General features: G+C 40.5%; 2 protein-coding genes across 2 annotated transcripts in view; one reads left to right on the forward strand and one right to left on the reverse strand.

Annotated features, from left to right (window-relative positions):
• PPM1D (protein phosphatase, Mg2+/Mn2+ dependent 1D) overlaps positions 1-27,132 on the reverse strand; it is a 30,588-nt gene extending 3,456 nt beyond the window's left edge. Inside the window, exons 1-5 of the mRNA XM_084861724.1 lie at positions 26,429-27,132; positions 17,140-17,368; positions 11,319-11,443; positions 3,178-3,368; positions 490-735 (exon numbers count right to left, since the gene is read on the reverse strand). Of these exons, the coding sequence (XP_084717850.1) occupies positions 490-735; positions 3,178-3,368; positions 11,319-11,443; positions 17,140-17,368; positions 26,429-26,894 (1,257 nt within the window). The 5' untranslated portion in view covers positions 26,895-27,132. The remainder of the gene's footprint in view (positions 1-489; positions 736-3,177; positions 3,369-11,318; positions 11,444-17,139; positions 17,369-26,428) is intronic.
• On the forward strand, positions 15,914-16,360 carry LOC311610465 (small ribosomal subunit protein uS19-like). Its single transcript, XM_084861764.1, has one exon. The coding sequence runs from the start codon at positions 15,944-15,946 to the stop codon at positions 16,298-16,300; it is 357 nt and encodes a 118-aa protein (XP_084717890.1). The 5' UTR covers positions 15,914-15,943; the 3' UTR covers positions 16,301-16,360.
• Positions 27,133-27,481: the final 349 nt, after the last annotated feature.

The raw sequence follows: 27,481 nt of genomic DNA on the forward strand, positions 1-27,481 counted from the left end.
ATCCCAGGTCCTGGTCTGGGCACAGAAGGCAACCAATCGATGTGTCTCTCTCACATAGATGTTTCTCTCTGTCTCTCCAATCCCTTCCACTCTCTCTAAAAAGTCAATGGAAAAATATCCTTGGGTGAGGATTTATGGCATCATTTGTCTTATAGTTTCTCAAGAACAGAATTTAAGCATAAACACTATCTCTCCCCCCCCCCCCCCATATGCAACATTTCCTCAATCACTTCCTCTCTTCTCAAATAAATTATTAATATAATATATTCTTGCCCTAGCCACTTTGGCTCAGTAGAGAGAGCATTGGCCTGCAGATGGTACCAAGATGGCTCACTGACAATAAGTTACATGACAAAGATTCATCAGGTTCTTGAGACTAGTTCAAATCCAAAGTTTTATTATACAAGAATTCTGAAAACTGTTTTCAAATAACACTAACCAAAGAAACTCTACCTATTAAAATAACTTAAATACTATAGAACTATATACCTTGACTGGTGGTGTAGAACTTGGGGAAGAAGTCCGCAGGCTGGCTTCTTGACTATTATAGGAAGGGCTATCTGTTAGGTTCAGATAGAGCTCATCATCATTGGTGAAATTTCCCTGACTACCCACTCCTGGAGAGATGCAGATTACTATGGCACTGGTATTATCTGCTCGAAGCATCCGCTGCCTCCAGCGGCCTAGTGCTCGATTCACAAGCATTTTGGCACAAGATTGTCCATGCTCACCACCCTATATTTAAAAGAAGGAGATGGAAGTCAACCACTCAAATTTAGTCACCACTACACATGTATCAAATTAAAAGTTTGATGTTCAATATGACCTAAATTAAATTTTCAAAATTTCAAACATTATCCATAGATCCTAAAACTATGTCAAAATCATACTATTCTAAATTTTCAAAAGATAATAAAGCTTATTCTGTAGATTTCACCTGTATTTTTATCTTTTTGGTATCAAGAAATGTGTCTTCACTGTAACACTAGTTACAGTTATTAAAGAAAAGTTACATATAGTTAAGACAAAGTTATATAGAAGTTATCTAAAAAGCAAAGTAAACATCAAGTTATAAACAATTCACAAATTATTACAATCAAGTATGGCAACAAAAATCTCATTGCAAAGGGCCAATTTCCTCCTAAAATAAGAGCTTCCCGCCGAAACCGGTTTGGCTCAGTGGTAGAGCATTGGTCTGCGGACTGAAAGGTCCCAGGTTCGATTCCGGTCAGGGGCATGTACATTGGTTGCGGGCACATCCCCGGTAGGGGGTGTGCAGGAGGCAGCTGGTCAATGTTTCTCTCTCATCGACGTTTCTAACTCTCTATCCCTCTCTCCTCCTCTCTGTAAAAAATCAATAAAATATATAATAAAAATAAAAAAAACTAAAATAAGAGCTTCTGAAAATCAAAGAGAATGACCCAAAATAAAAATTGCCAAAGGATATGAACAAAATTCAGAGACAAGGAAATATAAATGACCCTTAAACATATATTTTTAAATGGTCAGTGTCATTCATAGGAGAAAAAAAGCAACACAATAAGTTGTTATGGTATAGAGATCAAATACAAATCAACAGAAAGAGTAAAAAAATCTTAAATGACTTCATATTATGTAAATAAATGTAGTTTGGAAGAAAACTTTCAGTGTCACACATGGATTCAATCATTGCTAATTTCAGAGAACAGAAATGAAAATGCTGTGCTCCAGAAAATAGGACTACATGTCTTACAAAGTATCCCTGGAAATAACTGAATTATGAAAATGAGTGGAATTGGTTGAAAAAGAAATATATCATGGATATATACAAATAGAAAAATATTTTAGTTATTTTATGTAACCTAATAAGATATATTAACATACTTTTAAGTACATATTAATGTATTATTATATACTAAATGTATACTATATGAGGTACTATCTAGTACTTTAAAAATTACATATAAAACATATATTATCTATATTATACTATAAGACATGTAGTTGTCATCTGTATCCCTAAAGTGTATATATTCAAACTGGATAAGTAACTGGGATGTATTTTTTTATTCTTTCCTTGAAAAAAAAAAAAAAAAATAGGGAAACATCTTTACTTGCTGTTGTCTGATCTTAAGTATATTACAGTATTTCGTCACAGTAATGATGGCAAACTAGAAATAACTCTTCTCAGTTGCTTTGTTTAAAACCTTAATTAGCCTGGCCAGTGTTGCTCAGTGGTCGAATACCAACCTATGAACCAGGAGATCTCAGTTAGATTCCCACTTGGGGCACATACCCGGCTTTCGGGCTCAATCCCCAGGAGGGTGGGTGTAGGAGGCAATGATCAATGATTCTCTCTCATCATTTATGTTTCTCTCTCTCTCTTCCTCTCTGAAATCAATAAAAATGTGTTTAAAAAATAAATAAAATCTTATTATCTTGCATCCCCAAAATAAGTATCATTTTGTAATGATTTTTTAAATACTGCCTTTATTTCTCAATTTCTCATATGAAAAAACATGCACCTCACAAATGACGAAAGGCAGCACTAATTTCTCATTCATGAATCTAACACATTCCCCAGTACATGTTTCACCCTTGCCCAAATAGTAGTTCACGGAGAACTCCTTTCACTTTTTCAGTGTGCCTCTGTATTTCCCTCCCAAGCAAAGCTCCATGAAAAAAAAAATCTGTATAAGCCAATACCACTACTTAAAATCTTGCTTCAGCTGATTACTTGAGCCCCTCTAATATTGTGTCCTTTTTTATTTTATTTTTAAAATATTTTTTAGTTGACTTCAAAGAGAGAAGGGGAGAGGGAGAGAGGGGGAAGCACTGATGAAAATGTTCTGGGATTAAATAGTGGTGATGGTTACACAACTGAGAATGTACTAACAATCACTAAATTATACACTTTGAAAGGGTAAATAAATGTTAGGGTGTAAAATATATCTCAGTTAAAAAAGAATTGGTGAGGTTTCAAATTATGTCGAGGGCTATTCATAATGATGTCAGTCGTTGTGTCTTTTGTTACCTAGTTTTATATATTTCCTGCCTCGCCCCACTAATGAGCTGCAAAAGCTATGTTTTGCTTACTTCTAAAGCCAGGCCAATGCAAATATCTACTTAAGGTAAACAAAAAGCACCAGAACAATGTATGTATACACAATAGTAGCAAATTCCTGAATCACTTCTCACCATTATATATTTTTTCTCCTCTTGGTCCTGGCACATTGAGATGGCATCTTGAGGTGGAATCATATTCCAAAGTCCATCACTCCCCAAGATAATATACTTGTGCTTCTGGGGATCAAGAGTGTGAACACTTGTGTCTGGTTCAGGTGACACTACAAATTCACCACTGAAGAAATCATAGCTCCACAAATCACCTGAGAGCAGAAGAAGCAAGAAATATTATTTCCATAATAGTAGTATCACATCAACAGATTAAAAGAAAAAATGTATATGTTCATTTCAATAGGCACAGAAAAGTGATAACATTCAAAATTTATTCATGATACTTTTAAAAAAGCTTCCTAGCAAAATAGAGATTTAAGGTTTAAGGTAACTCCCTTAACCTGATAAAGAATATGTCTTCTACTACCACTTCTATTCCAATATTATACTGGAGACCCTTTCCAGCAGAATAAGATGATAAAAATAAATCAGATATATAAATCAGGAAGGAGAAAATAAAACTATCATTATTTGCAGAAAGTTGTTAAATACAAACCCTATATATAAAAGTCAACTGTAGCCGAAACCGGTTTGGCTTAGTGGATAGGGCGTCCGTTGGTCTGTGGACTGAAAGGTCCCAAGTGCGATTCTGGTCAAGGGCATGCACATTGGTTGCGGGCACATCCCCAGTAGGGGGTGTGCAGGAGGCAGCTGATCAATGATTCTCTCTCATGGATGTTTCTAACTTTCTTTCCCTCTCCCTTCCTCTCTGAAAAATCAATAAAACATATATATTTTTTAAATAACATAAAATGTAATAATTCAAACCAGAATCCCCCCCATAAAATTTAAGATTTTTTAAAAATTGATTTTTAGAAAGAGGAAGGAAGAGGGGGAGAGAGAGAAACATCCATGTGAGATCAAATGAATAAGGATCAGAATTAAGCCTTGAACTAAAATAGAATCAGAATGTCATTCCCATGCATACTTAACAGAGGGCCTTGGGCACTGTGGCAGATATTGTTGGTTGCTTGTCAATGGTCATTTCCCTTTCATCCTCAGTAGGGACACTGGGGAACACCAGAGGAGAAAGGCCTTCTGATTTCAGTACGTTCTCTGCTTACTCCTGTGGCACATGGCAGCCAGTCAGTGTGCCAGGACACCCAGTTGTCTGTACCCTTAGTGAATTTCAGCACCCCACCCCCTGTGAGTAGCTTTCCATGGAGAGCTTTCCAGCAACTGTTGCCTCACCTAATCCATTCTCAAAACTGCAACCAAAACCATCTTTTTAAAACTTAAATTTAAAATGGATGGGGTGATGGCTGCACAGCAATGTAAATGTACTTAATACCACTAAACTGCACATTCAAAATTGTTAAGAGTCAATTTTGTTATAGTATTTTGCTATAATTTAAAAAACACAAAAATCTACTTATATATTTCCCACTCTAACTTTGAAATAGTTTACTCTTGTTCTTAAAGATATCCAGACTACAAAAATACATTATTTTCTCATTTTATCCATGCCTCTTATTCCCATATCTCTGTTCCAGCTACCATGGCCTTCATTAGAGTACCTTTTATATTTACCATAATTCCCATGTCACAGAGCTGTTCACAAATTCCACTCCTATGCCTAGAACACACTTTCTTCCTCTTATGTATCTTTTTTTTTTTTTAAATATTTTATTGATTTTGTACAGAGAGGAAGGGAGAGAGACAGAGAGTCAGAAACATCGATAAGAGATAGACACCAATCAGCTGCCTCCTGCACACCCCTACCGGGGATATGCCCGCAACCAAGGCACATGCCCCTGACTGGAATCGAACTCGGGACCCTTCAGTCCCCAAGCCGACGCTCTGTCCATTGAGCCAAACCGGTCTTGGCCTTTTTTTTTTTTTTTTTTTTTTTAAATTTATTTTATTGATTTTTTACGGAGAGGAAGAGAGAGGAACAGAGTCAGAAACATCGATGAGGGAGAATCATCGATCAGCTGCCTCTTGCACAGGGTACAAGGGCAACCAAGGTACATGCCCTTGACCAGAATCGAACCTGGGACCTTTCAGTCCGCAGACCGATGCTCTACCACTGAGCCAAACCGGCTTCGGCACACTTTCTTCCTCTTAAAAAAAAAAAAAAAAAAAAAAAGATTTATTTACTAGTAATTAATTTCAGAGAGGAAAGGAGAGATAGAATATCAATAATGAGAGAGAATCACTGAATGGCTGCCTACTGTAAGCCCTCCAGTGGGGATTGAGCCAGCATCCTGGGCATACACCTTGACCTGGAATCGAACTGTAACCTCCTAGTTCATATTCATAGGTTGACACTCAACCACTGAGCTATATTAACTGGGCTCTTCTACTTTAAATTTCTAGTAATTCTTTAGGCCTCAGCTCAAACATCATTGCTCTGATATCTCCAGTTATGTAAAATACCCCCGTTTTAAATTTTATTTAGCACATATGCAAGCACTTTTTTTTTTTTTACAAGCACTTGTTATAATTTTAAGTTATTTTTGTGATCATTTGATGAATGCCTCTACCCTTCTCTAAACTGTGAGCTTCCATGAGGGCAAAGACTATGTGTTTGGTACATACTGCCCTTAATAATCTATAATAGTGTCAACAATTAACTAAATAAATGGCCCTCACTGGTTTGGCTTAGTGGATAGAGAACTGGTTTGAAATGAAAGGTTCTGGGTTCGATTCCAGTCAAGGGCACATGCCCTGGTGCGAGCTCGATCCTCAGTAGGGGGCGTACAGGAGTCAGCCAATTGATGATTCTTTTTCATCACTGATGTTTTTTTTGTTTTGTTTTTTTAAATATATATTTTATTGATTTTTTGCAGAGAGGAAGAGAGAGGAATAGAGAGTTAGAAACATCGATGAGAGAGAATCATCAATCAGCTGCTTCCTGCACACCCCCTACTGGGAATGTGCCCGCAACCAAGGTACTATATGCCCCCGACCGGAATCGAACCTGGGACCTTTCAGTCCGCAGACCGACGCTCTACCACTGAGCCAAACCGGTTTCAGCTCATCACTGATGTTTCTATCGCTCTCCCCCTCTCCCTTCCTCTCTGAAATCAATATAAATATTTTTTTTTTTTAAAGAGTAAATGATTTGTGAAACTCATATGCAATTCCATCAGGCAGCCACTAGAAGGCACCTTTGCTTCATTTGTATTCAATTATGTTCCTCATCAGAGCTAAAATAGTAGTAGTACCCATTTTTGTTTTCTTCCAGAAAATAGCCATAAGTCATACTAATGGTGCTAAATACTATCATTTAATTTACCATAAACCATTAAGTATTATCATGCAACAAGTTAAAGAAAATTAAATTTTCTTTTTTTTTTTTTTAAATATATTTTATTGATTTTTTTACAGAGAGGAAGGAAGAGGGATAGAAAGTTAGAAACATGGGAGAGAGAGAAACATTGATCAGCTGCCTCCTGCACACCCCTACTGGGGATGTGCCTGAAACCAAGGTACATGCCCTTGACCGGAATCAAACTTGGGACCTTTCAGTCCGCAGGCCGACGCTCCATCCACTGAGCCAAACCAGGTCGAGGCAAAAAATTAAAATTTCTTTAAAATTGTTCCCAAATCCGAAACTGGTTTGGCTCAGTGGTAGAGCATCGGTCTGCGGACTGAAAGGTCCCAGGTTCGATTCCGGTCAGGGACATGTATGTTGGTTGCGGGCACATCCCCAGTAGGGGGTGTGCAAGAGGCAGCTGGTCGATGTTTCTCTCTCATCGATGTTTCTAACTCTCTTTCTTTTTCTTTTTTTTAAATATATTTTTGTTGATTTTGTACAGAGAGGAAGGGAGAGAGATAGAGAGTTAGAAACATCGATGAGAAAGAGTCATCGATCAGCTGCCTCCCGCACACCCCCTACTGGGGATATGCCCGCAACCAAGGTACATGCCCTTGACCGGAATCGAACCCGGGACCCTTCAGTCCCCAAGCCGACGCTCTATCCATTGAGCCAAACTGGTCTCGGCCGATGTTTCTAACTCTCTATCCCTCTCCTTTCCTCTCTGTAAAAAAATCAATAAAATATATTTTTTAAAAAAATTTAAAGATGAAGCTCGTGCCTTCTTTAAAAAAAAAAAAAAAATGTTCCTGAAGTGCCAGAATAAGGACTGAAAAAAGTAATGTAACAAATCATTTTTAGCTTAAATATTCAAATGTAAAGGGTATTGTTATTTTTTAGAAGAAAATGTGATAGAAAGTAAAATCAAGAGAAAAAACAGAAGCCATTTTTTCACAACTAAAGCAATTCCATTTCTTCTATACAAGTCTTTCTATATAAACATTTATTCATTTCCATGAATTTATTTACAAAGTTATGTTCAAACTAGAGGCCTAGTACACAGATTTGTGCATGGTGGGGTCTGGCCGCTCTGGCCCCAATTGGGGCAGATCAGGGCCGGGCCTGTCCAGAGGAGGAGACAGTGGGAGGTTGGCCAGTCAGCCCGCCACTTCCGGGGCCCAATTAGGACTGGGCTGACTGGGGAGAGGGGCCTCGCGCAATTGGCCAGTGGCCAATCTCTCACAGCCTCTCCTCTCACTGGGCCCTGCCCCTATTGGAGTGTGTGTGTGTGTGTGTGTGGGGGGGGGGGTGTGATCAGGAGCAGGGCCGGCCAGATGGAGGGGCTGTGGCTGATTGGGATGGTAGGGTCCCATCAAGGGGAAGGGCAGCTGGGGGGAGGGGTTGCAGGAGGTTGGCTGGCCAGCTCCACCCCTACTGGGATGGGGAGTGAGGTCAGGAAAAGGGCCAGCTAGGGGGGGAGAGACCATGGGGGGTTGGCTGGCTGGCTGGCCCCAACCCCCAATCGGGCCCTTTCGCTGGCTGCAGTGGCATCATAGTGACTAGTCGTTCAGGTTGTTCCGGCATTACAGTCGCTAGCTTTTTACATAGTATATAGATGTTGTAAGACATTACTATAGCAATTACCATTTACTAGTATCTCTATGTGAAGTTTTTACTGTTCTAGTAGATTTTTCCCTGTTATTATTCTTTCCCTTTTTAAAAATATATTTTATTGATTTTGTACAGAGAGGAAGGGAGAGAGATAGAGAGCTAGAAACATTGATGAGAGAGAGTCATCAATCAGCTGCCTCTTGCACACCCCCTACTGGGGATATGCCCGCAACCAAGGTACATGCCCTTGACCAGAATCGAACCCAGGACCCTTCAGTCCCCAAGCCGATGCTCTATCCATTGAGCCAAACTGGTTTGGCTCTTTCCCTTTTTAAAACAGCAGCAAATCCTCTCTTGACCCTATACTTTTTGCTTCAGCTAAAGCCTCATTTCTCTCCGTTCCTTCATAATAAAATAACTAGAAAGTGTCTAAATTTGCTATATCAATTTTCCTCCTCTTGCTCTTTCTTGAACCATCTCCAATAATGATTAGTGTCTTACTACCCTACCAAAAGATGGTTTGTCAAAATCACCAAGGACCTCCACATTGCTACTAAACCCAGTGGTCACTTCTCAGTCTCCCCTTACCTGAACTATAATATCAACAGTATTTGAAATACTGACATAAAGCAGGTAAAACTGACATAGAACAAAATACCTTCTGGTTAAGTGGTTGAACATTGAACCATGCACCAAAAGGTCACCAGTTTGATTCCCAGTCAGCATATGCCCGGGTTACAGGCTCGATCCCTGGTGGGGGCGGGGCTGTGCAAGAGGCAGCCAACCAATGTTTCTCTCTCTCTCTCTCTCTCTCTCTCTCTCTCTCTCCCCCTCCCTCCCTCCCTCCCTCCCTCTCTCTCTCTCTCTCCTTCCTTCCCTCCCTCCCTCTCTAAAATCAATGAAAACATATTTTTTAAAAATACCTTCTTGAAACACTTTCTTACTTGGCTTTCAGGACATGCTCTCCTGAATTCCCATCTATTTTACTTGCAGCTCTTTCTCAGTCTTGTTTTGTCTTGTTACTCCTTTCGTATCTCCAACTCTTAACAGTGACAGTATCTCAGTGTTCAGTCATTGGCTCTTTCCAGTGCAGTTTATGGCTACACTCAATCTCTTGGTGACCTCATTAAAGCACAGGCCTTTGAACATCATTATCTCTATGCTCTGGCTCCCAATTGATATCTCCAGCCTAAACCTTACTTACAATCAATCCCATAACCAGAAGCGTACTGGACATCACATCTGTTAAAGCACTGACTCCCTCACAACTGATGTTCCAGTCTTTGCTATATCAGTTAATGGCAACTTCCACCTTTCAAATTGCTCAGTTAAGGGGAAAAAATCCTAAGTCACTCCAATAATTTCAATATAAAAATTTTAAAGACCTAAGTAATAAGGTCATTTTCATTTATTGTTCCTTCTGCCTAAATTATCTTGCCCGAGACACCCCAAGGTCTTAATGCCTCATCTCTTTACTCAAATATGTTATTTTTCTAGATTTCTGACCACATCATTTAAAATTGCACCCCCTCGCCCCCAACATTTTGTTTTATTTTTCACGGGAGTGGAAGGGGAGTGGGAGAGACAGAAAGAAACACATCATGTCAGAGACACATGGAATGGTTGCCTCCTGCACATGCCCAGGTCTGTGCCCTGATAGGTGCCAGGGATCGAGCCTGCAACCCAGGTATGTGCCCTTGATCAGAATCGAACCTGTGACCCTTCAGTATCAGCTGATGCTCTATCCAATGAGCCAAACCAACTAGGGTCAATATACATTCTTTTTTATTTACTTTAGTGTATCTGTTTCCCCTACTAGAAATAGAATAAATTCTAAATTCCACAGGTCCAGAAATGTTTTACTGTTTTGTTCATTGTGGGATCCCCAGAACAGAATACTTAGACTAGAATGCTAGCAGGCATTTAATAAATATTTGGTGAATGAATGAGCAATAATGAATATTCTTCAACAGGCTCTTCACAGGAATAGCTTCTTTTCGAAAACAGACAGGGTTCAGGGAGCTTCCTGGTTGGTGAACACATGAAGATTTGGTAACAGTGGTGCTGGAGAGGCATGGAAGCTCCGTGCCCTTTCTCCACACCGCGCCCTGTGCATCTCCTTCATCGGGCTGTCCCTCGGGTATATTCCTTTATAATAAACCATGATCTGGTGAGAAAAACAACCACCACCAAAAAAAATCCCAGCTCCTTCTCAGTCATCATCTCTCAGCGAATGTAACACTTCCTAAAGAAACATTTCCATCACACTATCTAAAATAGCCTTCCCCTTTTAAATTCTTCTTTATCACAGGACCCTATTTCTTTCTCTCATTGCATTTTCTAATCTGTAATTATTTCATTTACAAGTTATTTCTTTATTGCCAAGTACATAGTCTTGCTCCATGAGGGCAATGTATTTGTAATACCTGGCACCAAGTCAGTATTTAAGTGTCGGTTAGAGAAAAGAGGGAGAGAAGGGGGAAAAGGGTGTTTTCTAAGATGAAAAAAAAATTTAGAATAAAATTTAAGTACTAGAACATTCAAGATAAGACTTTTATAGCTACAGTCTTATAACTTTCCTTACAATACAAGGTGGACAAGAAAGCAAATATTTTTATTTTGTCGTGGCCAATTTACTTTTCTACCTAAAAAAAGAGCTTTGAAGACCCTTAAGAAAAATATAAAGGTTTTAAGCAGAAAGGACATTTAGAAATACATTTTAAGAATTACATCAAGCATAGGCATACATGTAGTTCCCTAGTATGGAAGGGAGTTAGCAAAACACTGAATATGATTCATGATCAAAGTGTAAATGGCATTGAAATCTATACATTAACCTTCTCTTCACTTAGGTGTTAAAGCATTTAATATAATATCATCATATTTCTATCCCCATTGTGTGCCAAATGAGGATTTAAAATCTTGTTCATTTTACTACCATATATTGTAGAAAATCCAATATGATTTCACCAAATGTAAGCTCTACTTTTTTTTTTTTTTTAATATATTTTATTGAATTTTTTACAGAGAGGAAGGGAGAAGAATAGAGAGTCAGAAACATCGATGAGAGAGAAACATCGACCAGCTGCCTCCTGCACTCCCCCACCAGGGATATGCCCGCAACCAATGTGCATGCCCTTGACCGGAATCGAACCTGGGACCCTTCAGTCCGCAGGCCGATGCTCTATCCACTGAGCCAAACTGGCCTCGGCATGTAAGCTCTACTTACCAAGTGCTCTTGCTACTGCCAGAAAGGGAATCTGGTCAATAACTGTGCTCCTTCTAACAGGTCCATTATGAGTGAGTCGAGGTCGTTTCCAAACTACACGATTCACGCCAGACTTGTTCATCACACTAAAAAACAAAGTTCACATAAATACTCTATGATTAAAACATAACAACTAAGGTGGCTCTATATTTTAAATAACAAATAAAATCAGATTATCACAAAATAATGACTTGTCTGTTTCAGATACAAAGATGCATAAGCCAAGGTTCCTGTTCAGAGAGAATAAATAAAGTAGGGTAGGTTAAGAAGAGGAGAATGTGAAGATTACTAAAGCAGGCTAAACAGAATGGACTGGTAGTAATGGGAAGAAAATGAGTAGCTATAAAGGGGGCAAATAACTTGATAACTAAAAAAAAGTTGGATGGGAGGAAGAAAAGGATACAAATGAGAGGAATTAAATAGTGATAAAAGAAATTACAAAGAAAAAGTTATACAGTTTTTGAGGGATTTGAGGGTACTCAGAAATTAATTGTTAAACCTCAATAGAAGTATTGATATAGTTAGATATTTCTGTAATCAGAAATATAAGATTAGACTTTGGAAACAGATCTGTAAAAATGTAGATTTAGGAGTTATAGAAGAAGAAAAACCATCCTAGAAATTTTGCATAGGAGCAACAGAAATCTGTAATTAGTAACCCTAGAAGTTACGATACTCTAGGTTGCCTAAAACATGGAAATATGGTTAAGTCTTGAAACAAAAAAGTTATTGACAACAATAGAGATGGGAAAATAAACCAATAGAGATGGTCTCTGTACCTGTGCCTGTATTAGTACCTGTGCCTGTATTAGTACCTCTGTACCTGTGCCTGTATGATCAAATTGATTTAAGGAAAGCTGACCCTTAAATCAATTTGATCATAATCTGCCTGAATTAAAAAATAAATAGAAGACAAATGTTCATCTGGAAGGCTAGAAAAGTTGGGGTGTGAAATGACAAAGAGTATTTATAAGAAACAATATTAGGTCCATTTGACAGACACATGCTAATCATGATTCATTCTCAAGGCTGTCAAAGACAGATGACTTATTAAGATAATCTAATCAAGCCTCCACAGTTGGGCCCAGAAATCCTTTGATTATATTATGAAATTTCATTTCATCTACATCCAGCCAATAATTTGTGGACTTCTTAGTCAGTTATTTTTCTCACTAATAAGAACTATAGCCGAAACTGGTTTGGCTCAATGGATAGAGCGTTGGCTTGGGGACTGAAGGGTCCTGGGTTCGATTCCGGTCAAGGGCATGTACCTTGGTTGCGGGCATATCCCCAGTGGGGGGGTTGGGGGGTGTGTGCAAGAGGCAGCTGATCGATGACTCCCTCTCATCGATGTTTCTAACTCTCTATCTCTCTCCCTTCCTCTCTGTACAAAATCAATAAAAAAATAAATAAATAAATAAAAATATATTAAAAAAAAAAAAAAGAACTATAGCATTCTGACATATAAGTCTCCTATTAGTTTACTATGTTGGCTGTGAGTAACATGACTCTTCTTCCCCTAAACTTGATGAGCACTGAAACTAAACTGACTTTGGGTATGGAAAATTGAAGACAGGACAAATAATGGTCACCACCTCCAAATGAATGTCACTATGAAATTCCTGCTGTACACCTCAGCAGCAGTAATCTGGTTATATCCTCTATGGTTATTTTATCTCGGTTCTAACTTCAAAGGGATAAAAATACTAGCGAGAGAGGGATAAATGAGAAAAAAGTCCTAAGAGAAGTAAAATAAAGGCATAAACCTTATAAATGAGAAAGAACAATCTTCCTCTGACCAAAAAGAAAAACAAACAAAAAAAAAACCCTGAAATGCAGAAGAACCTCAACCTTCTTTCTAAAGTAGAAAACCAGGAGATTTAGCAGCTGTGTCATAAAACTTCCTGTAATTATGGAAATGTTTACCCTGCACTGCCCAAATACAGTAGTCACAAACGATGTGTACCTATTGAGCATTGCAAATGCGAAACTGAATTAATTCTATTTAATTTTAATTAATTTATACTTGAATTTAAACAGCCATATGTGGCCAGTGGCTACTATACCAGGCAACACAGGGAAGGAATAAAGCAAGTACAGAATGATAAAAAACAAAACAAAAACAAAAACAATGTCAATGTTAATGTTAATATGAAAGAGAAATTCAAGAGAGTTGGTAATTTACTATCCCTTTTTAGGTTAATTCACAATTCTGAAAGCAACATTGTTCTCGGGCCTAACAAGAGTAAGAAAGAATATCAAAGACAGTCATTTTATTATTTTATGCTTTCTTCAATGCTGATCCTCAAAAGCAAATCAGAAAGAAAAAAAAACCTTTAAAAGATTTTAAAAATTTAAAAAACAAATAAGAGAATAAAGACTAAGTCTATATCATTCAGAAAAATCTATGAAACATGAGAGTTACAGGAAAAGATATCTACATTCTGTCTCCCTAACACCTTAAGCCCTATTGGTCTTTCCTAAATCTGCTCCCTAACAATAATATTTTAGTAATTACATTAGTTACCAATTGCATCCAATATAACTCTACTAGCAGCTCTCTTAATAATATTAAAAATATTATAGTCTCTATATTTCTGAGGAACGAAAGACAAAATAATGGTACTGATTAAAACAAAGTTTTAAATTTGGAATAAAAAAACCAAAACAATGATAGAAGAAATGCTGCTTTTATTTCAATCCTCACCATTACCCTGTACTATCCAAAGACATACACAAAAGAACAGCCTGATAAGCAGAGAGCTGACTGACAGCAACAGAAGGCTGGAAAAACAGAGCACTGGCCAGTTGCCTAGGGTGAGATAGAGGAAAAGGAGGAAATGACTTATAATAAAACAGCTCAATTTATGCAAAAAGACACCTGCTCCCAAATAACAAAGAGCATCTGTCCAACTATCCAGATGGTATTTTAAGAGATAAGACAAAAAAAATAAACTCTAAAAAAAACTTAGGACAATCAAGGAAAATGTAATTTAAAAATTCACATAGCAAAATAAAAAAGAACAGTCAAGAAAATATATCTTAAAAATTAATGAGAAGGGATTAGGCCTATCCATGTTACAAACTTTAATAAAGCCTCAATTTAAAAAGTGAGCCCAGCCGGCGAGAGTCAGTGGTTGAGCGTGCGTCCACCTATGAACCAGGAGGTCACAGTTAATTCCCAGTCAGGGCAATATGCCCAGGTTGCAGGCTCGATTCTCAGTGTGGGGCGTGCAGGAGATAGCCAATCAATGATTCTCTCTCATCATTGATGTTTCTACCTCTCTCTCCCTCTTCTTCCTCTCTGAAATCAATAAAAAGATATCTATATTTTTTAAAAGTATGGTATTAGTACATGAACATATATCAATAGTATTAAAAAAATAGAGCCGTAGCTGGTTTGGCTCAGTGAATAGCGCGTTGATCTGCAGACTAAAGGATCCTGGGTTCAATTCCAATCAAGGGCACATGCCCAGTTGCAGGCTCGATCTCCAATAGGGGGAGTGCAGGAAGTATCAAATCAATGATTCTCTCTTATCATTGCTGTTTCTATCTTTTTCTCCCCCCTTCCTCTCTAAAATTAATAAAATATATACTTAAAAAATTCTTACAGATATGTTTATTAAAAAAATAAATAGAGCCCAGAAAAAGACCCAAATACATACAAGAATTCAATTTATAATTGCAAAGCCCACTTTGCATGACTACCAGTAGTATCATATAAACTGTCATACAGACTGACCTTCACACTCAAAGGATCAAATATATTATAGCATGAAACCAGGCTCATTTAATTTTGTGGGATACAGAACAGGAAACAGTATGAGAAAAAGCAGCTTATATCATGTTGTTTTCAGCAATGACCCTTACAGAAATCCAGGAGCCATTCTGTAGCCTCTTATCCTCGAGTTTCACATGCCCTTGATTGGAATCGAACCCGGGACCCTTCAGTCCGCAGGCCGATGCTTTATCCACTGAGCCAAACCAACCAGGGCTCTTTTGTATTTTTGATGTTCAAACTTCCTCTCCATTATCCACCTATCTGGTGGTGGAGGAGGGTGTTTTCCTTACTGATGTTTTGAACTCCTAATAATTAAGAATGTTGATTATTTTTCTTTGTTTATTATTATTGCTCTGAAAAAGACTTTTGATTTACTAAAATTAAGAGAGACTAGTAATAATATCATAAGGCTTTAGTTAGAATTATTACATAAGAAAACATTTAATTTGCCGTAGGCCCTCGATTGTTACAAATAAGTATTTTTTTTTAAAGAAAATAGAACTTCATTGTATTTTATTTATTTATTTATTTATTTTAATATATTTTATTGAGTTTTTACAGAGAGGGAGGGAGAGAGATAGAAACATCGATCAGAGAGAGACATTGATCAGCTGCCTCCTGCATACTCCCCACTGGGGATGTGCCTGCAACAAATGTACATGCCCTTGACCGGAATTGAACCCAGGACCTTTCAGTCCACAGGCTGATGCTCTATCCACTGAGCCAAACCGGTTTTGGCACAAATAAGTATTGAAATAACTTTTTAGTGACCTACCGCGGCGTGGATCTGGATCAACTGCTTGACATGTCATATGAGCAGTTGATGCAGCTGTACAGTGCCTGGCAGCGACGGCGGCTAAACCCGGGCCTGCGGAGGAAGCAGCATTCGCTTCTGAAGCGCCTGCGCAAGGCCAAAAAGGAGGCCCCGCCCATGGAGAAGCCAGAGGTGGTGAAGACACACCTGCGGGACATGATCATCCTGCCAGAGATGGTGGGCAGCATGGTGGGCGTCTACAATGGCAAGGCCTTCAATCAGGTGGAAATCAAGCCTGAGACGATTGGCCACTACCTGGGTGAGTTCTCCATCACCTACAAGCCCGTGAGGCACGGCAGGCCTGGCATTGGAGGCACCCACTCCTCCCACTTCATCCCTCTCAAGTAGTTAATAAAAAGCGGACTTACCTCAAAAAAAAAAAAAAAAAAAAAAAAGAAAAAGAAATAACTTTTTAGTTTTCTCATGCTATTTATTCCTCATTACTTTAGAATAATCTTACATTTTAGTTTGTATCAATTTTCCGGCGTATAAGACGACCTACTAATTTTACAGTTAAAACATAGGTTTAGGCCTATATTCGCTGTATAAGACTACCCCCCACTTCAAAGAAAAGACTTACTTGGCCGTCAAAATCTGCAGGTAATTTTTGTGCAATTTTGGTCTTTTGCCCCCGATTTCGGTTGACTTTTTTTCGTTTTAAAAGTCGTCTTATACGCAGGAAAATACGGTATGTTGAAATCTATTTGTTTATAGTTTATAAACTACATATTGAGACAGTAAGTTAAAATAAAGAAAAGAAAAGAAAAGAAGAAAAGTTTCCAGCACATGACAAAAATCAAAGAAAAAAACTGAAGGTTAATTTTAACAAAATTCTATTCCTGAAGTAAGAAGGAACTGTTCTATTCTGGAATTGTAAGGGCTGCTAAGTTCAAATTGTGAAGGTCATGCTGACCATTATTCATGTAGAAGGTCTTTAATAAATCCTTGCATATATTGTTACTTGAATTCCACTAAAATATTATTTCCCTTTGGAGCCATTATCAGAAATAAAAGTAAATTCAAAGTAATGAGATAAATACGAATGCACATGTGTACTTTACAAGGCAAACTAAAAACATGTAATACTGAAAAAAATCACTTCATTGAAAGGGAGAAATAGAGCAAACTGGTTAGTAAAGCAGAAAAGGATTAAATAGAGAGGAAAGACAAAACAGCATAATGATTACCTCCCACCAAGTCCTTCGATGCGTTCTCTTTCCTTGGGAAGTTCTGGCTTATGATCCTGTGTCACTTCCACAGCTCTGACAAAATCATCCTTTGGGTCATCCTGAATTCCAAGAACCACGCCTGAGTCACCCACGTGCGCTACATACATCTTCATGCCCCGTATGATGACCACACTGGCTGTTGTCCCCGACGTGCTGGGAAGACCTGTCATAGTCTTTGGCCATTCTGCTGTAATACGAAATAAAATATTTAACTCTTATAAATAAATAACTTATGTTTTATTCTAATATAGTTTATGTATCATATGCTGAGTTAGCAGTATAAAATTTTAATTAGCATTGGGGAAAAAATTTTTTTAATATATTTTATTGATTTTTTTACAGAGAGGAAGGAAGAGGGAGAGAGAGCTAGAAACATCAATGAGAGAGAAACATCGATCAGCTGCCTCCTGCACACCCGCCACTGAGGATGTGCCCGCAACCAATGTACATGCCCTTGACCGGAATTGAACCGGGACCCTTCAGTCCACAGACCGATGCTCTATCCACTGAGCCAAACCGGTTTCGGCAGGAACATTTTTTTTAAAAAATATATATCTTTATTGATTTCAGAGTTGAAGGTGAGAAGGACTAAGCCAGCAGGCGGACATCCCTCAAGGGGTCCTGGACTGCGAGAGGGTGCAGACTGGGCTGAGAGAATCCCCCCGCCCTGTGCACAAATTTCGTCCACTGGGCCTCTATATAAAAAAGCATAAGCGGCCGAAACCGGTTTGGCTCAGTGGATAGAGTGTCGGCCTGCAGACTGAAGGGTCCTAGGTTCGATTCTGGTCAAGGGCATGTACCTTAGTTGCGGGTATATCCCCGGTGGGGGCTGTGCAGGAGGCAGCTTGTCGGTGTATCTCTCTCATGGATGTTTCTAGCTCCCTATCCTTCTCTCTTCCTCCCTGTAAAAAATCAATAAAATATATTAAAAAAAAAAAAAAAAAAAAAAAAGCATAAGCAACTGTTACAGTGGAACGACCAGAACAACAGGTCACTATGATGCACACTGACCACCTGGAGGCAGACGCTCAACGCAGGAGCTGCCCCCTGGTGGTCAGTGTGCTCCCACAGGGGGAGTGCCACTCAGCCAGAAGCCAGGCTCACGGCTGGCGAGCGCAGTGGCAGTCGAGGTAGCCTTTCCCACCTCCACATCAGCACTAAGGAACAGCAAGCTGAGCAGTAAGGAGCAGGAAGCAGACAGGTGGTAAGAAGCGAGGAGTTCCAGACTGTGAGAAGGCGCAGGACTGGCTGAGGGAATACCCCCCTCCAGTGCATGATTTTGTGCACTGGGCCTCTAGTTATGAATAAAGGCTAAAATATAAGCAACATAGCCTTTTCTTTCATTTGGATTATTTCCTAAGAAAAAAAATCCTCAAAAGCTGAATTACTTGGTTAAATATAATTTTTAAAATATATATATATTTTTACTGAATTTTAGAGAGGAAGGGAGATAGTTAGAAACATTGATGAGAGAGAAACATTAATCAACTGCCTCCTTCACACCCTCCCATTGGGAATCGATCTCATAACCAAGGTATATGCCCTTGACCAGAATCAAACCCAGGACCCTTCAGTCCACAGACTAATGATCTATCCACTGAGCCAAACTGATTAGGGCTAAAGATAATCTTTTGATGATTGTTAATAATGTTTTCAAATTGCTTTCCTAAAAGCTTTTTTATATCTTCATACTTACTCTGGCATTAGAATTCTGTAAGAATTCTTAGCAGTATGATATATTGACTGGGTTTGAATACCATCATCTCCACTTATTACCTGTGTAATTTTGGGGTAAAACTTCTTTGCACCAGAGTATCCTCCTTCTAAAATAGAGAGAGTGATAGTACCTACCTCCTGAGAGTTAAATGACTGTATGTTAATTGGTACATGGTAAGTACATAAGTATCCCAAGTTTTAAATTTATCAGAGAACATTCTATAATTTATAATAGCTTTACTTCATTCAAAAATGTTATTTTTATGTTATAAAATGTATTAGTCTTTGTTTTAATGACTCATCTATACTATACTTCTTACTATTAAGTTACAGTTCATAGACTATCTGATACTATCTTTTTTAAAAAATATATTTTATTAATTTTGTACAGAGAGGAAGGGAGAGAGATAGAGAGTTAGAAACATCGATGAGAGAGAGTCATCATCAATCAGCTGCCTCTTGCACACCCCCTACTGGGGATATGCCCGAAACCAAGGTACATGCCCTTGACTGGAATCGAACCCGGGACCTTTCAGTCCCCACGCCGACACTCTATCCATTGAGCCAAACCAGTTTCGGCCTGATACTATCTTTTTAATATGCTCCAAGTTTTGTCATTTTTAAATAATTTAAGATTCAAATGTAATGTAAGAAATAAGAAAGACTAAGGATGTCAAATTTTAAAGATGTCAATTACTTAATATATAACTAATATACTGCAGTTCCCATAAGAACTTCAACAGGGTGTTTTTATCCCTATTTAAGTACTATAAATAGATGAGTAAGATGAATCCAGAAATAGATTTGAGGCAAATGTAGCATATAATAAAGGTGACATTTCAAATGAATAGGGAAAACATTCAGTATTTTTAGATCTTTGCAGCATATCTCTTTGTACATATTAATACTTTGGACCAAAATGTGATTTAAATAATGTTAATATTGTGTCTTTGAATAACTTTTTATTTTTAGCTCTTTTTCTTTTATCCTTTCCATTTTGTTTTTGGTACTTTTTGCAAACAGCTGAAGTACTTGCATGCTGTAGGTATTTGTTTTCTAAATGTGCTTAACCTTCCTTTACAGGAGATTATCTCACATACCTTTATTGTGATAGAGGCCCGGTGCACAAAATTTGTGCACGGAGGGGTGTGTCCCTCAGCCCAGCCTGCACCCTCTCCAATCTGGGACCCCTCGAGGAATGTCCAACTGCCCATTTAAGCCCAACCCTATCAGGCAGTTGGACATCCCTCTCACAATCCAGGACTGCTGGCTCCCTACTGCTTGTCTGCCTGCCTTCTTGATTGCCCCTAACCTCTTCTGCCTGCCAGCCTAATCATCCCTTAACCACCCCCCTGCCAGCCTGATTGATGCCTAACTGCTCCCATGCAGGCCTGGCCGCCCCTAACAGCTCTCCCCTGAAGGCCTGGTCACCCCTAACTACCCTCCCCTGCAGGCCTGACCACCCTAACTGCCCTCCCCTGCAGGCCTGGTCCCCCTCCAACTGCTCTAACCTGCAGGCCTGGTCCCCCCTCCCCAACTGCCCTCCCTTGCTGGCCATCTTGTAGCAGCCATCTTGTGTCCACTTGGGGAAAGCCATCTTTGGCCACATGGGGGCAGCCTTCTTGTGAGTTGGAGTGATGGTCAACTTGCATATTACTCTTTTATTAGATAGGATAGAGGCCTGGTGCATGGGTGGGGCTGGCTGGTTTGCCCTGAAGGGTGACCCGTATCAGGGTGGGGGTTCCCTTGGGATGTGGGGCGGCCTGGGCGAGGGGCCTGTGGTGATTTGCAGGCTGGCCATGCCCCTTGGTGACCCAAGCAGAGGCCCTGGTATCTGGAATTTATTTATATTCTATAATTGAATCTTTGTAGCCTTGAGCGGAAGCCAGAGCAGGTAGGAAGCTTGGCTTCTTCCATCACCAGGGTCAACTCAAGCCTCCTGCTCTCTCCAGCTCTATGGCTGCCACCATTTTTTGTTGGGATTTATTTACCTTCTATAAATGAAACTTTGTTGCTTTGAACAGAGGCCATGGCCGGCCAGGGCGGGCAGGAAGCTTGGCTTCCTCCATTGCTGGGGAAACCCAAGCCTCCTGTTTACTCCAACTCCATAGCCGCTGCCATATTTGTTGGGTTATTTGCATACTCACTCCTGATTGACTGGTGGGTGTGGCTTGTGGGCGTAGCAGAGGTACGGTCCATGTGTGTGTTTCTCTTTTATTAGGTAGTATACAGTATATTTTTTTTATTTGAAATTATTAGCTGCAAAGCCCTAACCGGTTTGGCTCAGTGGGTAGAGCATCAGCCTGCGAACTGAAAGGTCCCAGGTTCAATTCTGGTCAAGGGCATGTACCTTGGTTGCAGCACATCCCCAGTGGGGGGTGTGCAGGAGGCAGTTGATTGATGTTTCTCTCTCATCAATGTTTCTAACTCTCTCTCCCTTTCCCTTCCTATCTGTGAAAAATCAATAAAGTATATTTTTTTTAAAAGAAAAAAAAGATAAATTATTAGCTGCAGAAAAAAGAATCTATACCAGCTTATTTGAAAATGTTTTAGCCCTGCTGGTATGGCTCAGTGATTGAGCATCAACCCATGAACCAAGAGGTTCCTGGTTCGATTCCCAGTTATGGCACATGCCTGGGTTGCAGGTTTAATCCCTGGTGTGGGGTGTGCAAGAGGCAGCTGACTGACTGATGTGTCTCTCTCATCGATGTTTCTATCTCTCTATCCCTTTCCCTCCATCCCTCTCTCTCTAAAATCAATAAAAAAAAATATTTTAATAAAGAAAAAGTTGCAGCAAAAGCTAAACTTAACCCATAAAATAATTGAAGTTAGGCTGAGCTTCTCAGAATGACGTCTATAACCAAACTATAGAACTGGATGTGCTAGGGAGTTGTCTGCTATAATCTATACCTACAAAACTGATGCCTTATTTTCTTTTAACTTAAAAAAAACTGTGAAATATAACATAGCACACATACTGAAAAGGCCATAAAATTAAGTATAAACTTTAATGAATAATTATAAAATGAACACCATCTGGTTAGGACAAAATGCTAATTTGAAAGAATATACGCACCCCCATGTTCACTGCAGCATTACTTAAAATAGCCAACATATGGAAGCAACCCATCAATAGACAAATGAATTAAAAAGTTGGGGTACAAAAGTACAATGAAATACTACAAAGAATGAAGTCTTAGTTTGTGACAGCATGGATGAACCTAGAAGGTATTAAATAAGTCAGTCAGAGAAAGACAAATACCATATGATTGCACTGATCTGTGAAATCTAAAGAACAAAATAAATGAACAAACAAAATTGAAACAAAGTCAGACACAGAGAACAGACTGATGGTTGCCAGAGGGGAGGCGGAATTGGGATGCTGGGAGAAAAAGGTGAAGGGATTCAGAAGTACAAATTGGTAGTCGTAAAATAGTCACGGGGATGTAAAGTACAGCATAGGGAATATAGTCAATAATATTGTAATAACTAGGTATGCCAGGTTGCAAGGAGGGGGCCATTTTATAAAGCATATGATTGTCTAACCATTATGCTGTACATCTGAAAGTAATACAAAATAATACTGCTGAAACCGGTTTGGCTCAATGGATAGAGCGTCGGTCTGCGGACTGAAAGGTCCCGGGTTCGATTCCGGTCAAGGGCATGTACCTTGGTTGCGGGCACATCCCCAGTAGGGGGTGTGCAAGAGGCAGCTGATTGATGATTCTTTCTCATCGATGTTTCTAACTCTCTATCCCTCTCTCTTCCTCTCTATAAAAAATCAATAAAATATATTTTAAAAAAATAATAATAATACAAAATAATACTGAATATCAACTGTAACTGAAAAATAAAAGAAAAATATACTTTTCTGATGAAGCCAACAATATTACCAAATGTGACATTTTGCTATTATATAAAAATGCATGAATATTTAGAAGATCTGCATAATTCAGAGAACAAATATTTTCCAATTAACTAATACATCATGTCACACAGGTAAGTTTCATTTTAAATCCTGCATGAGAAAACAATGAATTTTAATGTAAAATGGCAAAAAGTTCCATTCATAAGGTTTCAGGTTCCATTTTTACTAACCTTAAGAAACTAGTACAGCTGGGACGGGTTTGTACCTTGGTTGCAGGCATATCCCCAGTAGGCAGTGTGCAAGAGGCAGCTGATCGATGACTCTCTCATCGATGTTTCTGACTCTCTATCTCTCTCCCTTCCTCTCTGTACAAAATCAATAAAATATATTTTTTTAAAAATAGTACAGAATACCCACAATTATCTAAAATAATGAATAAACTATTTCTCCTTTCCCTAATATATGTGTATGAAGCTTCCTTTTCCTTTTTAAAAAAAAAGTTTTTTTTAAATTTATTTCCGAGAGGAAGGGAGAGGGAAAGAGAAACAGCAATAATGAGAGAGAATCATTGATTGGCTGCCCTTGCACACCCCCTACTGGGGATCAAGCCCACAACCCGGGCATGTGCCCTTGACTGGAATCGAATCTGGGACCCTTTGGTCCGCAGGCCAATGCTCTATCCAATGAGCTAAACCAGCTAGGGAAGGCTTCCAAGGCAATACAAAAGATTGAATGCAGAAGCGGATATGAGAATATTTATTTTTGCAGGGAAAGGGTGATGATTCACTTAAAAATATATTAAGTTTATTTTTTTAATTTCTCAAATTAAATTCTCATATACTGTAGTGAATATTATCAATGTAGCCCACATAAAAGCTCTCTGGGGTTCTCAATTACTTAAGAGTACAAAGGGTTCTCTGAGCAAAAGTTTGCCACAGTATGGATGAACCTAGAAGGTATTATGTTCAGTGAAATAAGTCAGCCTGAAAAAGACAAATAGCAAAATAAATGAACAAACAAAACTGAAACAGAGTCAAACAGAGAACAGACTGATGGTTGCCTGAGGAAAGGGGAGCTGGGAGGCTGGGTGAAAAAGGTGAAGAGATTTAGAAGTACAAACAGGTATTACAAAATAGTCATGGGAATGTAAAGTACAGCATAGGGAATATAGTCAATAATTTATATATTTTACATTTATAAAAGGCTATTATGCAGTGTCCCCACAGGAGTCTGACCCAGAGACCAGGAGTTCTATCACTCGCTATGACATGCGCTGACCGCCTGGGGGTGGCGTGGAACTAAGGGAGGCCCTGGCCGGTAGCTGGCAGCCAGGAAAGGAGGCCTCAGCAGGCAGCGGGAAGGCCCCAATGGGCCCTGATCACCAGCCAGGCCTTCTCTACCCATGCACAAATTTCGTGCACTGGCCTCTAGTACTGTAATAACTAGGTATAGTGCCAGGCTGGAAGGGGGGACTACTTTGTAAAGTATATGAGAACTATTGCTATAGCCCAATGGGTACTATATTAGTAGAAATAAAGGATGTTTAATTTAAAAAGAAACAAAACTCTTCACAGAAGAAAGCATACTGACTTAGAGACTGAAGTGTATTTTTCAGTGTTTTTTTAGAAGAGGGAGGGAATTCAATAAAAATGGAATATTTCACTGTACCCATTCACTGTGGTAAAAGAGAAGTAGACTGTGATAAAAATGTGTATAAGAGATAAAACTGAATAGGGAGTCTGAAGTTGCGTTGGAAAGGGCTTGGCCTGTACATTTTAAAATGTGGTTTATTCTATAGAAAATGAGGACCCACCCATAAATTTGAGACTAAAGTACTTTTTTTTTTTTTAATCTGCATCTTCAGTATGAAAACTTCCATATACTCAGCATATTCTTTTTTTATTCAAGTTTTGGGAATAGAGTATAGGTTTAGCTGTGGAATGAAGCAAACATTTGTCTGGTACATAAGGCTCTGAAAGCCTGATTCAAAAGGTAATTGTACATCAATAAACATACACATTCACACCCAACAGCATGGTTAAAAAATGTTCAAGTAACTGGGTTTATACTTTATCCTTTCAGTTCAAACATATGGCAAGTTCATGTTGCTTCAAGTGTACTGCTCTATAAACAGGACTCAAATAATTCTCTGTGTTTAATCTTCTGCTGCCTTGTCTTGCTGTCCACTCCTTGTAGCACTGCAGACAACATAATGACATATTTCTGGAATATACTGCAGTGCTTTTAGCACTGCTCTCTGCCTACACAAAAACAAAACAAATCCATAATAGGGGCCTCTGGGATTGTGAGGGAAACGCCTCCAACAGGCGGACTGGTTGTTCTATGAGTCAATCAAATTATTCTTGGCAGGAAGCCAGGTAAATAGAAAACAGACTGAAAGAAGCTCATCCACAATTCTATGACTATATCTTTTAAAAAATGTTCTGTATTTGACTAATCTTTACACTCTTCTCTATGTCTCTGCCCTCTGCTAAAAATAAACAATGCTATTAAAAACAAGAGGATTTTTAAAAAATGACATAATTGTCTCTAAAATAAAAGATTCACGCCCTACATTCACAGCAACGTTAAAGCAACTATTACTCTGCATGATATGATATGTTGGGTACAGAGATACTGGTCGCTTTAGAAAACATTTTAAAGCTTAGGTAAAACGACAACTAGATCGAATTTTTAGAGATGAAGGTCTCTACTTCCTGTTAGCACAACAGTCAATTCCCCTTATCTCTTGCAACTTTGACAGGCTATTACAACTTACAAGGACTTTGAAGTCCGAGCCGTTGAGAATGTATGTTATCTGACAGCATACAACCACTGATAAGGCCAAACTACCCCCCAAAACTTGTACTGTACTTTTCCAAAACCCTTAGCAGAACTGAACGTGGGAACACAGTTTAATATGTAACAACGCATCCCGCGCTTTTGTTTTTTCCTCAGCAGCCCACGCATAAAAGACCCTAAAAGCGAAACCGAATTCCTTTTCAAGCGGACTGGATGATTACATTTTCGCCTTCCTAAAATAGCCAACAGTTTACTCTCCCAACTACCAGCGACCTGGGGTCAATCTGGAGAATCTGACACCCTGAGAGGAGGCAACGGACAGGGAGGGACAAGTCCTTCAGGAGCAAAAGGATGACAGATTCTAAAGGAGGAACTCTTCATTTCTGTCATCTCCCGCTTCTATCGGATATGAAGATAGAGGTGGCCCAGAGAGCAACCTCTATCTTCAGCTGATCTTTTTGGTCAAAATCTGGCGTCAGGTTTCACACACCGTTTTCGCCGGGAGGGGAGAGGACGGCTTCCCAAGGATCCGTAGAGGGTGGGTGGGAAGCAGGCGAGGAGCGAGCGGTTGCGGGGAGACGGCAAAAATCCTTTCTCAAGGCCCGGACTTGCACCCCGGAAAGTGCTAACCAGACCCAGAGTCTTCATGCCCACCAATGTGCACTTTGCCCGGGGCCCACGCAGGGCTGGTGCCAGAAAAGCCCCCAAATAGCCTGAAACACACACACACACACACACACACACACACACACACACACAAAACACACACACACACACACACACAAAAAAAAAAAAAAAAAAAAAAAAAAAAAAAAAAAACACCAAAAAAAAGTGGGCGCCCCAACAAGCCAGGGAACTTACCCAGCTTCTTCCACATGGCGAGGTGACAGGCGAGGAAGCCCTTGCGGATGGCAGCGCACACCTTGGCGGGCTCGGACGAGGTGAACCCCTTCTGCTTCTTGATGAAGCCCCACAAGTGCTCCCGGGCGAACTGTGCCGCCTCCCGCCCGCCGTGCCCGTCGCACACGGCGAAAAAGGCCACCGAGGAGCGGCGGCGGCAGCAACGGCCCGGGGCCGGCGAGGCCCCCGCGTCCGGGGCAGGGGCGCCAGCCTCTCGGGCTCCCGCCGCCGGGCCTTTCCCCGAGACCTCGGAGCCGCCGCCGCCGGGAAGAGCCGGCGCTGACGGCTGCGAGAGCGACCGCCGCGGCGAGCGCTTCTCCTCAGCGGTCGGCTCGGGCTCCACCACGATCTGAGTAACGTCCTCCATGTACTTCCTCCCGCCCTGGTCGGAGAAGACGCTCACTCCCAGCGAGTACAGCCCCGCCATGGCCGGCCGGCCGGCCCGGGATCCTGCCGATCCCACGGAGCCCGCCGAATCCGGCGGCGGGAGAAGCGCTCCGCGGTCACCGGCCAACTATTGTTTACCTTCGACGCCGCCGCCGCCGCCGCCGCCGAAAGGGGGAGGGGGCGGTCCCGGCGCGGGAGCGGGGGCGCGCGCTGCCGGGACTTGTCCGCGAGCGCTGGGCCGAGAGGAGCCGCCGCCGCGCCTGCGCAGTGCGCCTCCCCCGCCCGCCCGCGCCCACCACACAAATCGGACGTTCTCCCGGGCTGTCGTCACGCGACCCTCAGGGCCCGGCCAATCAGGGCTCGAGTTGGAGCGAGCCGTGCCTCCACCCCCAGCCCTAGCTCCGCCCCCAGCCCTGGCTCCGCCCTTCAGCGGCCGCGCTCCCCATTCCCAGCGCGGGCGTGGGGTTGCACACTAGGCGCTGGGTTTTCCCCTTACTGTGGGCGTCTTCGCCCTCCCAACTTATCGGCAAAAGCCGAGCGCTCGGGCAATGTGACCTAGCACCTTGTGGCTCTGTCCCCGAGATCGTAATGCAGCCTGCTGACCTTGGCGCTCCGCCGCTCGCCTGG

Source organism: Pipistrellus hanaki (genome assembly GCF_964339955.1).
Source record: "Pipistrellus hanaki genome assembly, chromosome: 16".
Lineage (NCBI taxonomy): Eukaryota > Metazoa > Chordata > Mammalia > Chiroptera > Vespertilionidae > Pipistrellus > Pipistrellus hanaki.

What these genes read in the sequence shown, in the direction of transcription:
- LOC311610465 (XM_084861764.1), top strand. Translation starts at nt 15,944, where the DNA reads ATGTCATATGAGCAGTTGATGCAGCTGTACAGTGCCTGGCAGCGACGG.